This window comes from Haematobia irritans, chromosome 1 (genome assembly GCF_050003625.1).
Source record: "Haematobia irritans isolate KBUSLIRL chromosome 1, ASM5000362v1, whole genome shotgun sequence".
Classification (NCBI taxonomy): Eukaryota; Metazoa; Arthropoda; class Insecta; order Diptera; family Muscidae; genus Haematobia; species Haematobia irritans.
The window spans coordinates 185,236,039-185,251,277 of record NC_134397.1 but is presented as its reverse complement, the minus strand read 5'-3'; the positions used below and the strand labels follow the sequence as shown (position 1 = coordinate 185,251,277).

At 37.5% G+C, this 15,239-nt stretch overlaps 1 protein-coding gene across 1 annotated transcript in view; it reads right to left on the bottom strand.

Moving 5' to 3' along the window:
• Positions 1–15,239, bottom strand: part of unc80 (unc80, NALCN channel complex subunit) — a 93,454-nt gene that overhangs the window by 16,261 nt on the left and 61,954 nt on the right. Inside the window, exons 18-23 of the mRNA XM_075292292.1 lie at positions 12,995–13,100; positions 12,311–12,928; positions 12,021–12,245; positions 11,446–11,956; positions 6,002–6,139; positions 5,620–5,939 (exon numbers count right to left, since the gene is read on the bottom strand). Of these exons, the coding sequence (XP_075148407.1) occupies positions 5,620–5,939; positions 6,002–6,139; positions 11,446–11,956; positions 12,021–12,245; positions 12,311–12,928; positions 12,995–13,100 (1,918 nt within the window). The remainder of the gene's footprint in view (positions 1–5,619; positions 5,940–6,001; positions 6,140–11,445; positions 11,957–12,020; positions 12,246–12,310; positions 12,929–12,994; positions 13,101–15,239) is intronic.

The window sequence follows — 15,239 nt, the reverse complement described above, 5'->3', positions numbered from 1 at the left end:
CACGAATTAAACTCCTTATCTCTCTAGGGCATATGGTTTAGGAGACATAAACAAAATAAGTTTTTCATATAAAAATTTCGAGTTATTTAGAATTTTGACTGAATGTTCGCTTTTAGGGGGTTATTTCGAATTTAGCTTTTTTGTCGCTCTAGGGCGTATACTTTAGGAGATTTGAGCAAAATAAATCTATATATATAAAATGCAATCTATGTATGTTTCGAGTTGGCTCGGAAACGGCTGAACAGATTTACTTGAAACTTTCAGAGATCGTAGGGAGCGTTCATGTGGTGACACCTGGTCGCGAAGGGGGATCTCGGACCTTGTCGGACTTTTTGAAAATTGAACCAAGGTTGACCGATTTGCTTGTAATTTTCATTGAAGGTTGGGGTTGGCATGTAGACAAAGATCCGCTACTTTATATTTCGATATTTGGTGGCGGAGGGGGACCTCCCCTTTGTTCGACTTTTTGTTAAAGTACAGTGAAAAAACTAAAATTCTCTAAATTATCTGAGATTTATAGAGAACATGCGGTGAGGTTATGGAATTAATATGGGGTACCTGATGATTTCATATGTGGACGGGGAGGGGACCTCCCCGTTGCCCTACTTTTTGAAACTTAGAACAAAATTATGCGATTTGCTTGAAATTTTCATTGAATGTAGGGGTTGGCATCTAGACAAAAATCCGCTACATTATTTTTCGATATTTGGTCGGGGAGGGGGACCACCCCTTTCCCCGACTTTTTTTAAAGTACAGTGAAAACAAAACTAAACTCCTCCGACTGAAATTTTACGGAAAAAATGGGTGAGGTTATGAAATTTATAACAGGTTCCTGATATTTTAATAAAAATAAAAGGGCATAGGGAGACATCCCCTTCTCTTAAGTACATACAGAGAAACAATTAAACTTTACCGAGTTACTTGAAATTTACAGAGGACTGGGGAGAGGTTACCATATTAATAGTTGATACCTGATTTTGTGATATTTGGACGGAAGAGAGGCCGCCCCTTTAGGCTTATAATTTGCTTGACATTTTCTGGGACGTTTAAAGATGACGTCCCTTTAAAACAATAGAGTAAAATTTAAACATCTCCGATCTACTTGAAATTGACGGAGAACGTGGGAGGAGGTGATTAAATTTATACATGATTTTTAAATTAGTATATGATTTTTCGATATCTGGTTGGGGAAGGGGAAAATTGAAATAAACTTTGTCGATTTACTTCGATAGAATTTATAGGGACCATTGAGTAGTTTTGAAATTAATATAGGGTACGTGATAGTCCGATATCAGGTCGGAGTGGACCTGATATGAAAGTAGAGGGTTGTCCGTAAATGGGAACTCGGTACATAATTTTATTTTTTTTTGCACAGGCTTCTGCCAGACTTCTTTTTAGTAAAGAACTTAAATTTACATGAAATTGGCAGCCAACGTAACATAGAGGGTGCATCATTTTCCAAAATTTTAGCAAATGTTAATGTGGTAAAACTTTTTACTACTTTTGCTTTTTCCGATTTATTGGATGGGAAACAGTAATTCTTTGTATGTTATTATAATATAGTACTTAATTTTCAGATATGTTGAGGAGAAGGATACCTTTCCTTGATAAACCACACTTAAAATTTACAAGAAATATAGAAGATTGTCCAACTACTTGAATACAGAAGATTATTTAAAAAAATTTGGAGGAAATGGTACACCCTCTCCCCGACATTTTTTAAAACGAACCGTTTTATATATGCATATCCGCCTATAAACGAAAAAGCAAGTAGTCCGATTTTTTTGAAAGAATTCAAATCTTTTCGAATTTGTTTTCAGCAAGAAGGATATGGTTGGCTAAGTTAACGCAAAATATTCCTACAAATACGCTTCGGAAGGCGCAGCGAAGCGGGCCGGGTTACGCTAGTTTTCTTATAAAAATTTCGATTGTTTAGTATTTTGACAAAATTTCCGATTTTAAGGAGATTATCACGAATTATAGTTCTTTTCGCTCTAGGACGCATAGTTTAGGAGTTTTGAGCAAAATAAGTTTTCTTATAAAAAAGTAGGTTTTTTAGACTTTCTTGATTCGTTTTGAGATATGGACAAAATATGTATTTCATATAAAATTTCGAGTTATTTAGGATTTTGTTAGATTTTCCTATTTTAATGGCGTGCTCACGAATTAAGCTTCTTTTCGCTCTAGGACGTAAAGTTTAGAAGGTTTGAGCAAAATAATTTTTCCATATCAAATTTTCGATTATTTTTTAGATTTTGAATAGAATTTTCAATTTAATGGGGGTGATCACGAATTAAGCTCCTTTTCGTTCTAGGACGCATAGTTTAGGAGATACGAACAAAAAAATTGGATTTTTGCATAGATATCCAAGGCGCGTAGAGTGAAACAAATAGTTCCCCTGGACCGAATGTTACCTCCAGCACTCTCTTTTCCACTCCTCTCGGACGACGTTCACATATACACAGCATCTGGGCTCCTCATTAGTGGTACGGCACCAGTTTTGAAATGCAGTGTAAGCATAACCCGGTATATCGGAATGCTACCTTGAGTGTATCCGCAATTCTTCCCTGATTATGGTTTTTTTTCCAGGGAAAGGGATCCCGGGAATTCCCGGGAATTTGCTATTTTTTCGCTCCCGCTTTCCCGAGAATGAAGTGCGGGAATTCCCGGGAAATTTTCTTTACAATATTTCATATATAATAGATGGTTTTATATGGCAAATGACAGTTGAAATATAGTTAAAGTGAATTTTGGAAGTAACCATAACCCGGTATATCGGAATGCTACCTTCAGTGTATCCGCAATTCCTCCCTGATCCATCTTTATTTAGCGATCAAATCCTACTTATGTCCATAGAATCGGGCAGCACTCAGTGTTGAGAGAGAAATTCACACTTGTGGAGTGAGTCTGAAATATCGAGCTGCCACTATACCCAACCTAGCTATGCGAATTTACCATTAAATGCCTTTTGGTTTGTTTTAGATTTCTCAGTAGGATCCTGCCGCATAAACAAATCAGGGTAATTCTCATTATAGAAATCAGTTGATTCAACTTTGTATAAATGAGTTCTCAGACAGAGATAAAAAAAACTCGAAAATCACATTTTCAACTTATCGGCTTTTTGTCAAAAGCAACTAGAAAATCGAATTCGATTTTTTATATTTTTAAAAATTAACTTTTAATATTTTAGAAAATCGTATCAAATCGACATTTGATGTTGGTCAAACTCGACTAACTGACTTTTAACGAAAAAGTCGGAGAGTCCATATTGGATTGAGAGTATTCAAGTATATAAATGTTTGACCGGAGCTTAAAATTTTTCCAAATTAAAAAAAAATAATAACAATAAAAATTCGCCCTGCGATGCGGACAAAGAAACCTTTACTATAAAATAATATGCCGGGTGTGGTGAAATATGCAGCATTAGTTTGGAACCGACAGGTCAGAGAGACGCAATGGAAAACCGATCAGTCCGCTATCAGAATGGAGACGATACGCCATTGCAACTTTCACCTTGACTTTCCTTACTCGGAGAGGAATGTTTCTGTGTAAAGACATAACTGCTATAAGCTCTTTAGCTAGCCTACGGGAAATGAATCAATCCCAAGACCGGCACAGGGATACTACCTGGACCAGCCCCGGTTCTGGTCAAAACGTATATTAGAAGGGACTGGTCACTTTAACATGGAGTTGTCATTGTCGGGGTAAACTTTAGGACACGTCTTTGACTCATTTCAAAGGACACGTCCTGTTACAACTTGATAGAACACCCTCTAGGAAGGTTCTTATGAACAAGCCTGGGACATCCGAATAGCAACAGAAAGGAAAGACATTGGGAGTATGTTGAACAATAGATTATTCTGTGGCAAACACTGTACCAGTGTTTTGTCAGATTAGGGATTTTTCCTAAACTGATATTTTTTTTTGAAGTTGGGTATAACAGGTTGGCTGATAAGTCACCGGTCTGACACATAGATGGCGTCGCTAGTATTAAATTCATATTATTTTTATATAGTACCAACCTTCAAATGATTCGCGTAAGTCAATTAGTTTGTGAGATAGAGTGTCTTTTGTGAAGCAACTTTTGTTATTGTGAAAAAATGAAAAAAAAGGAATTTCGTGTTTTGATAAAATACTGTTTCCTGAAGGGAAAAAATACGGTGGAAGCAAAAACTTGGCTTGATAATGAGTTTCCGGACTCTGTCCCAGGGAAATCAACAATAATTGATTGGTATGCAAAATTCAAGCGTGGTGAAATGAGCACGGAGGACGGTGAACGCAGTGGACGCCCGGAAGAGGTGGTTACCGACGAAAACATCAAAAAAATCCACAAAATGATTTTGAATGACCGTAAAATGAAGTTGATCGAGATAGCAGAGGCCTTAAAGATATCAAAGGAACGTGTTGGTCATATCATTCATCAATATTTGGATATGCGGAAGCTCTGTGCAAAATGGGTGCCGCGCGAGCTCACATTTGACCAAAAACAACAATGTGTTGATGATTCTGAGCGGTGTTTGCAGCTGTTAACTCGTAATACACTCGAGTTTTTCCGTCGATATGTGACAATGGATGAAACATGGCTTCATCACTACACTCCTGAGTCCAATCGACAGTCGGCTGAGTGGACAGCGACCGGTGAACCGTCTCCGAAGCGTGGAAAGACTCAAAAGTCCGCTGGCAAAGTAATGGCCTCTGTTTTTTGGGATGCGCATGGAATAATTTTTATCGATTATCTTGAGAAGGGAAAAACCATCAACAGTGACTATTATATGGCGTTATTGGAGCGTTTGAAGGTCGAAATCGCGGCAAAACGGCCCCATATGAAGAAGAAAAAAGTGTTGTTCCACCAAGACAACGCACCGTGCCACAATTCAATGAGAACGATGGAAAAATTTATGAATTGGGCTTCGAATTGCTTCCCCACCCACCGTATTCTCCAGATCTGGTCCCCAGCGACTTTTTCTTGTTCTCAGACCTCAAAAGGATGCTCCCAGGGAAAAATTTGGCTGCAATGAAGAGGTGATCGCCGAAACTGAGGCCTATTTTGAGGCAAAACCGAAGGAGTACTACCAAAATGGTATCAAAAAATTGGAAGGTCGTTATAATCCTTGTATCGCTCTTGAAGGGAACTTTGTTGAATAATAAAAACGAATTTTGACAAAAAATTTGTTTTTCTTTGTTAGACCGGGGACTTATCGGCCAACCTGTTAGTTTTTTTAGTTTGGGGATTTTTCTAGAGATATTTGCAACCGCATTAATTTTTTTTAGAAAGTGTAAAAGCGATGTATAATGAGACGTATCTTTACGAATTTATTAAGATTGGACTAAATTACGTTCCTCTTTATCATCACATCTTCATATTTTAGTAACAAATTTGAAAAAGGTCCAACTCCCACCAATGATTGGAGCTATAATCTATTCCCTTGTCTCTTACACAATCTTTTTTAAGTACCATGCCAGTTTTCTTGTACATTTTCATTACAAGTGTTTTTTTCTGAAAAAAATTCTCGTCAAACATTATTGACATAAAGTTCGCAATTTTTATTACAAATACAAATCGATTCGACTTTCGAAATTTTTGCGAATCTCTCTCCTTCGCCTCCAAATCTCTCTTACCTTTCTTGTAGCCTTAATGAGACGAGTGCATGAACGCATATGTCTCTTGTAACAATACGGATGACAATAGCCCTTATGTGGACAATAGAAATTGTAGCTGCTAATTAAATCGATGACTGCCTTTAGCCATGGCATATTTTTGGCGGTATCATCCGTTTCATTGGAATCTGTTGGTGACTCTGGTTGCTGATCATCGCTCAAGATGCCTGGTGAGCCGTGATCATCTTCACCACCACTTGCAACACCCTGTTCTGAGGTATCACTGCGATCGGATAGTGAAGACACTTTACGTTTGGCTTGTATAGAATCGACACGTTTAACTAGAATTAGGCGAGAATAGTTAAAAACTAGGACTTGTGGTATGCTAATATTTACAACTTACAGTCAGTTTCCATTTCTTTGCCATCCTTTGTATTGCGCCTTAGCTTCAGTGATCTTCGTTTAAACGATCCTCCGGTTGTAGTTGCCGTGCCGCGCCTTAATAGGAAAGGTCTTACGGCAGATGCAGTCGGACGGCGAGCTGTAAATTAGAAAAATGATTTCAAACATGAAGAAGCAAAAGGGCTACCAGAAAGATCTGCAATAGTTGTGAAAACACAAATATCGCCATTATTGTGCGTGATCACTATATACAGTGTACTAAAGATTAGGGCCAAGAAGAAATATGAATTATCTTTTAACGAGTAGATGTTATCTATAATACACCTGTCGGTGAATGGGCTAGAACCAGCTATGTAAATGGGAAATCTTAATCTTAGGGATGTGATATGACAGGGTTTCTAGCCCAAGATACTGGATAACATAATAACTATCTAATTCGGTGTAATCTTACAGATAGCTTAATTAACCCAATCGTAAATATGGAAGCTTTGGATTATTATGGGAAACTCAAAATACTATTTTAAGCTAGTTGGTTTTAGGACTATATGGCACATCCAATTCCGAAAATAGCCTACACTAAATGAAAATAACAATCGTTATATAACGATTATTGTTCGTTGACATTAATGCAGGGAAAATTTACTTTAATATTGGAAGCGCAAAAAAAAAATATTTTTTCTAACGTTTACTCAAAAAAAAAAAAATAAAATAAAAATGCAACTGACTAATCAACTGAAGTATTAGCCATCGCTAGCCACAACCTATTCCCATCTCTCTGGCAACATACGGATACCGTCACGAAAAACGACTCAATCAACTATTCGACCCAATTTTTGGCTTCCTCATAAGACGAAAACGTTACTCAGATAGGTAATGCATGATCGGTAGGAAAAAGTGGCAATTTGAAGGAGCAATGTCTGGGTTATGCGGCGATTTTGAGGCGTGACGGGAATAGGTTAGGTATAGTGGCACCTCGATATTTCAGGCTCACTGAGACTATTCAGTCCAATGTGATACTACACTGATAAACTTCTCAAACTTATCACTGAGTGCAGCCCGATTCTATGTTTGGGTCAATGACAAGGTATCTACTTTTTATGGTCGAGTTCGAACGGCGTTCCACATTGCGATGAAACCATTTAGAGAAGAAATGCCACCAGCATTACTGCGAGGGGAAATTGGGGTTGAACCCACGAATCTGAAAGGCGGTCTAATCATTGCACCTCGGTGGCTCCCATGAGGGGGAAAACAATATGTTTTTTTTCGCTCGGGATTGTCGTAGTGGATCCACTTGTGTGCGTATCCAACTGATGGCTCTCTTTATGCACTTCGAGAAATATTTCTTGACATTAATATTGCATTTTTTCATTATCTTTGGATGAAAGGCTTTGAAGCAACATTTTTGTTATTAATAACGAATTTTAATGAAATTAACTTTTTAATGAATTTAATCAAAAATAGGACGCGTACTTAAGGAGATATTTTTTAGGAAAAATGTAAATTTTTTTTTTAGGATTTGGGTAGATTTTTCAATTTTTTTTTGAGGGTTGTCACGAATTATCGCCCTTTTCGCTCTAGGACGAATATTTAAGGAGATATGGCCAAAAGAAGTTTTTAATATAAAAATTTAAATTTTTTAGGATTTGGGTGGATTTTTAAATTTTTTTGAGGGTGATCACGAATTATCGTCCTTTTCGCTCTAGGCCAAAAGAAGTTTTTTATATAAAAATTTATTTTTTAGGATTTAGGTGGATTTTTATATTTCTTAGTGTGGTCACGAATTATAGTCCTTTACGCTCTATGACGCTTAGTTTAGGAGATATGGCCAAAAGAAGTTTTTCATATAAAAATTTAAATTTTTTTTAGGTTTTGGGTGGATTTTTAAATTTTTTGAGGGTGGTCACGAATTGTCGTCCTTTTCGCTCTAGGACGCATATTTAAGGAGATATGGCCAAAAGAAGTTTTTCATAAAAAAATGCAAATTTTTTTAGGATTTGGTGGATTTTTCAATATTTTAGGGTGATCACGAATTATCGTCGTTTTCGCTCTAGGGAGCATTTTTAAGAAGATATAGCCAAAAGAAGTTTTTCATATAAATATTTCAATTTTTTTAAGATTTGGGTGGATTTTAAAATTTTTTGAGGGTGGTCACGAATTATCGTCGTTTTCGCTCTAGGACGCTTAGTGTAGGAGATATGGCCAAAAAAGTTTTTCATTAAAAAATTTATTTTTTTTGGGATTTGGGTGGATTTATAAATTTTTTGAGGGTTGTCACGAATTATCGTCGTTTTCGCTCTAGGACGCTTAGTTTAGGAGATATGGCCAAAAGAAGTTTTTCATATAAAAATTTAAATTTTTTTAGGTTTTGGGTGGATTTTTAAATTTTTTGAGGGTGGTCACGAATTGTCGTCCTTTTCGCTCTAGGACGCATATTTAAGGAGATATGGCCAAAAGAAGTTTTTCATAAAAAAATGCAAATTTTTTTAGGATTTGGTGGATTTTACAATATTTTAGGGTGATCACGAATTATCGTCGTTTTCGCTCTAGGGAGCATTTTTAAGAAGATATAGCCAAAAGAAGTTTTTCATATAAATATTTCAATTTTTTTAAGATTTGGGTGGATTTTAAAAATTTTTGAGGGTGGTCACGAATTATCGTCGTTTTCGCTCTAGGACGCTTAGTGTAGGAGATATGGCCAAAAAAGTTTTTCATTAAAAAATTTAATTTTTTTGGGTGGATTTATAAATTTTTTGAGGGTTGTCACGAATTATCGTCGTTTTCGCTCTAGGACGCTTAGTGTAGGAGATATGGTTAAAAGAAGTTTTTCATTAAAAATTTTAAATTTTTTTGGGATTTGGGTGAATTTTTCAATTTTTTGAGGGTGGTCACGAATTGTCGACCTTTTCGCTCTAGGACGCATATTTAAGGAGATATGGCCAAAAGAAGTTTTTCATATAAAAATTTAAATTTTTTAGGATTTGGGTGGATTTTTAAATTTTTTGACGGTGGTCACGAATTATCGTCGTTTTCGCTCTAGGACGCTTAGTGTAGGAGATATGGCCAAAAAAGTTTTTCATTAAAAAATTTAATTTTTTTGGGATTTGGGTGAATTTTTCAATTTTTTGAGGGTGGTCACGAATTGTCGTCCTTTTTGCTCTAGGACGCATATTTAAGGAGATATGGCCAAAAGAAGTTTTTCATATAAAAATGCAAATTTTTTTTGAATTTGGTGGATTTTTCACGAATTATTGTCCTTTTCGCTCTAGGATGCTTAATTTAGGAGATATGGCCAAAAGAAGTTTTTTATATAAAAATTTAAATTTGTTTAGGATTGCGTGGATTTTTTTTGCTCTAGGACGCTTAGTTTAGGAGATATATCCAAAAGAAGTTTTTCATATAAAAATTTCAATTTTTGTAGAATTTGGGTGGATTTTTAAATTTTTTGAGGGGGGTCACGAATTATCGTCCTTTTCGCTCTAGGACGCTTAGTTTAGGAGATATGGCCAAAGAAGGTGTTCATATAAAACATTAAATTGTTTTAGGATTTGGGTGGATTTTTCAATTTTTTGAGGGTGGTCACGAATTATCGTCCTTTTCGCTCTAGGACGCTTAGTCTAGGAGATATGGCCAAAAGAAGTTTTTCATTAAAAAATTTAATGAGGTGGTCACGAATTATCGTCGTTTTCGCTCTAGGACGCTTAGTCTAGGAGATATGGCCAAAAGAAGTTTTTCATTAAAAAATTTAATTTTTTGGGATTTGGGTGAATTTTTCAATTTTTTGAGGGTGGTCACGAATTGTCGTCCTTTTCGCTCTAGGACGCATATTTAAGGAGATATGGCCAAAAGAAGTTTTTCATATAAAAATGCAAACATTTTTTAGGATTTGGTGGATTTTTCAATTTTTTGAGGGTGGTCACGAATTATCGTCGTTTTCGCTCTAGGACGCATATTTAAGAAGATATAGCCAAAAGAAGTTTTTCATATAAAAATTTCAATTTTTTAGGATTTGGGTGGATTTTTAAATTTTTTGAGGGTGGTCACGAATTATTGTCCTTTTCGCTCGAGGACGCTTAATTTAGGAGATATGGCCAAAATAAGTTTTTTATATAAAAATTTAAATTTTTGTAGAATTTTTGAGGTTTGTAAGAGAGCATAAAAATTGGACGACAGATGACTGGAAACGTGTTATCTGGTCAGATGAATCAAAATTTACCCGTTTCCAATCGGACGGTAAACAATATTGCTGGCGTCGTCCTGGTGATACCATTCAACGCCAGCATGTTAAGCAAATTGTGAAGCATGGTGTTGGAAGCATCATGGTTTTGGGCTGTTTCACTTGGTGGCACATTGGACCATTGCAGAAAATTGATGGAAGACTACCTCGCCATTTTGCAGACTCATCTTCCCGAGTTTGTTGACAAGAGTGCCTCTACTGAAGATGAAGTGCAATTTCAACAGGATGGAGATCCGAAGCACAGTGCAAAAATGAGCGAAAAATGGGAACCTACACGAGAAAATGTTTGTTGGCATATCAAGCATTCATATGATCAAAAATAATTTTCTGAAAATAAATAGTTATTTTCATTCATATCGTGTTTCAAATAATCGCTAAACAACATGCCACAACACATCCAGCTGGATTCGTTGCTCAAGCGAGACTGAATAGTGTTTTGAAAATACAAATTTCGTCGTGTGTACAAATACTGTTTTGAGCTTTAATTGATCGAGAGAACAGTTTGGAGAGTAAGAGCAAAACGCCGCGTAATCTCTTTGCACATGCTTCTTTGGAGTATCTGTTCGCAAGTAATAAACCGTTTTTTAAAGTTTCTTGGCTTCAACGCTTATCGAATTTCCTTGCTTTTGAATCATTCCCAATAATTTTAATCGAAGGCGTGTAACTTCGAACGGTTTGGCAAGTTCTTCTTGCCAAATCGGTATCTTGTAGGCTCTTTGTGGTCCCTACCACTTCTGAAACGCATAAAACACATCCCGAAAGAGCACACACGGGACAAGCCTCGGAGAGTAATCGGTGGAATTCATCTGCACTTTCCTCCAAATTAAAGAAGTAATTCAAAACTTCCCGGTAATACTGTTTGTGGGCATGGAACCTGACATATTGAGAGTAGCAAAAACTATGTAAACTAAAAAAAACTATGTAAACTATTGTCTGATGTATATATCTCAATATTCGCCATATGTAGTCAATCATGTTATTATGTAGTCAATCATGTTATTACTAATTTGCGCTCTCCATGCAACGAAAATTACGAAACCAAATGTTGTATTATCGAATTTGTACGTTGGTTCAATATTAACAATGGAAATCGTTAATAGTACGAACATTTTTCGCTTAGTGTATGTTAACGTCAAAATAGGTTTGGAATAAGTTTCCAAACAACCCTAACCCTATGTGTTTCCAATAACTATATTTCCTATTCCACTAACCTTCCTCACCCTCTTTGGTCAAAGTGGTATTGCTGCTATTCTCCGATTCGTTATCCGGTTCATGCAAGACAAATGATATTTTCCTTTCGGTTTGACCACCAGCGGCATCGTTTCCCGCCGCTATCGATTGTAGACTTTGGGCCGATGTCTGTGAATGACCCATTGAGCTTAAAGCCATGGACCATCGACGGTTGGCTTCCCTGTATACCTTTTCCCATGGGGCAGGCTTATCTTTGTGAAGTAATTTCGAAGCTTTTGGCAATGTCACATAGATATCTCGCAAAAATGCTGTTATTTCGAAGAGTAAGACACAAGCTATTAACTTCAAGGCATGAGGACAATCATTGCCATGGGGATTCACTGAGGCTTCATCGAGAAAGTCTTCCTCCTCATCTTGCTGCAAAAGTTCACGTTGTTTCTCCGGATCAGTTAGGCTGGCATTGACATTCTCATATTGTAGACGTTCGGCGAATAGAATTTCCTCCAAACGAGCTCCCAACATTTCAGCCCACTAAGGATAGGAATAGTCGATGACAATCAATTGGTTAGAAATATCCACTTTATGCGCTTCTCACCTGATGAAACATTTTGCCTGCAGCCCTTTGTAAAATATGTGTACGCCTTGAACTGGTAGTCCCCATTTGGTGTTTGATCTGACTAGCATTGATATTTGCTCCTGAGGGTCTATAACCGGATACATTCTGTTTCATCCATGTAGGCCATTGTCCTTTGTTACATAAATGTACAAAATGAGCACATTCCAAAAGAAAGGTTGCCCGAGTGACTAACGGTGCTTGAGGCTATAGAAAGTTAAAAACGAGACATTGTTATCCACTCATAATGTTATGGCTAATTTCTCTCTTACCAAATCCAAAACGGCTGCCACAAGCTGTGGATCTGGAAATGATCCCGGTGCACATGTTTCTAGCAAAAATGACAAACGTAACATGCCTACTCTTACCGGTTCCAAGGGTATAAGTTTGCGTTCCTTCAAAACCACTACCTCAGATTCTCGAGGACCATCACACATATCTGAAGAACTGCGGCGACTATAGTCAGCGGTCTCCTCGATACCACCCTGTTTCTTTTTCCCCTTTACAATTCCTCCAAAGCGATTAAGTCTTCGCTCCACGCGACGTTTAGCTCTTTGTATGGAACGTCCTATGCCATCACTGGATCTTCCTCTTTGGATTTTTAATGATGGATGCCTTACAAATGTTGTTGACATTTCAGGATTCAGCGATCCTATCTCCAGATCTATTGATGAAGCTTCCTTGGGTGTACCCTTGAACCAACGCACTAAACCACTTAGACGGCCTAAAGAATTTCGTTCTGAACTTGATGTCGAGTCCGATAATAATTGACGTTCACTGTGGCGTGGCGTTAATGTTGGTCTTATTCCTGTGGTACGTCGTCGAAAGTTACTCAGTGGAGATTGACTGGTTTTGTAATGTTCATCACAGGGTTCTGTTTCGAGAAGGCTCTGCGGAAAAAAGAAAATATTGACTTAGTATAGATTACGTGGAGTTCTGAGCGGAGAACTACTTACCACTGCACAAGCCGATGATGTACTTCGTTTCTTTAGCAAGAGACGTCTTTGTGATCGATTATCGTCATTCTGTATGCTTTGAGCCACCTCTGCTTGAGGTATATGTCTGGAATAGTAAAAAAAAAAATGAGTTGTATTATATCTTAAACCCCAAATGTAAGGCCTAGCGATACCATGATCCCTATACAGTACCGTGGCGATTGCGGAAGACTTTATGAGACCACAGTTCTTACACTTCCCAATGAGTGATGTAACACAATTTGTGAAACCACTTAGAATAACTTTGGAATACCAAGAATTGAGAGCACCTCAAAAAACATTTTGGATTTCGGCTGAAACTGAGTTAGAGCCAATGAACGTTTCTCCTCGGCAGTCATAGCCTTATAGAACTGTTGCAGATCCATAAATGCTGGTTCGTGTTGTTCTGTCTAAATAAATTTCTTCTTCACCTCCTCATGGTAGTTTTAACGGCTTTTAGTGACTCGTTCCATTGAGTAAAAGTACAACTCCAGAGCCTTCAAAGCAAACTGTCCCATGTGCCCTTTAAGCAGGAGAATAATTCCAGGCTACGGACACCTCAACTGTGATTGACCCAGTTGAAAAGGAGGGTACGATAAAGTTAAAGCACATTAGGAAAAATGAAATCAAATTCCTGGCGCTATGCTTAAATTAATTTCGCCGCATTTTCGAAATTGAAAGCAGAAGAAAGCAGAGTAGAGGTATTTTAGGAGCTGAAACTAGGAAAGCTGGCGTGTCTACGCTGCGCACTGCTCAACAACGTTGGGCTTAGAGAATGATAAAACTGAAACACATTATGGAAATTGAAGCCAAATTTATGGTGCTAAAATAACTTTGCCATGAATGAAAGCAAAACGCTAAGATCTTTTTTATCTAAGCCGACAAGCTTAGATAAAGTTCAGCGAATGGCGTAATTGTGTATCTCAGGCGCATTCAGTAAGACAGGGACAGATTCTCTTAATGTCATACTGCATCTATTACCTTTAGACATATTAGCCAAACAGTCGGCAGCAATAACGGCTGTACAGTTGCGTGTACTATCGCTCTGGTCGGAAAAAACGCACGGTCACAGTACGGTCCTCAAAATATTGCCAGATTTGCCTAACGTAGTGTATTACACTATGGGGAAACCACTTTTCGACAATAAGTTTGAAACTCTAATTCCCAACAGTGAGGCGTTGTGCACATAGACCCCGGGGAATAAACGTTATATAGATTTCTATACTGATGGCTCCAAATTATATGGGCAAATGGGTTTCGGAGTATATTCTAAAGACCTGGAACTTCGAATAGCGAAAAGATTACCTAACCACTGTAGTGTTTTTCAGGTTGAAATATTAGCAATAAGGGAGGTAGCGAATTGGCTGAAAAGTAATATTCCAACAAATGTTGGCATTAATATATACTCAGACAGTAAACCTGCAATAAAATCCTTGGACTCTGTGTTGCTTAACTCGAAAACGGCCATCGACTATCGCAAATCTCTCAACGAGATGACTGAGCAGTACAATATTCACCTAATAATATGGGTGCCTGGCCATAGGAACATACCGGGTAACTGGGAAACGGATGAGTTGGCAAGGCTAGGAACTACCTTACATATTCCAGGGGAACTAGAATCCGTTGGTTTGCCTCTAGCTACATGCAAGCTCATACTGCATGTTATAATGGCGAATGTCCAATGGGAGGATTGTAAGGGTTGCAACGACACTAAGCAAATATGGCCCCATCTAAACTTAAACCGCACACTAGATATGTTAGTGTTTTCAATACGTCCCCGGGCTCTATGTGCACTCCTGATATCTGCTATAACGGGTCGCTGCCTGATAGGCGACTTTGCAAAAACTATTGGCGTAATGTATAATGACTACTGCATGAGTTGTTATGATGCGGAAGAAAAGGAATCGATTAAACACCTATTGTGTGAATGTCCTGCATTTTGTGAAAGGCGTAAGCGAATATTAGGAGCAGAAGTGCCCATAACACGATGGCTGATAAGTCCGCGGTCTGACACATAGATGGCGTCGCTAGTATTAAATGCATATTATTTTTATATAGTATCAACCTTCAAATGATTCGTGTCAAAATTTGACGTCTGTAAGTCAATTAGTTTGTGAGATAGAGCGTCTTTTGTGGATCAACTTTTGTTATTGTGAAAAAATGGAAAAAAGGAATTTCGTGTTTTGATAAAATACTGTTTTCTGAAGGGAAAAAATACGGTGGAAGC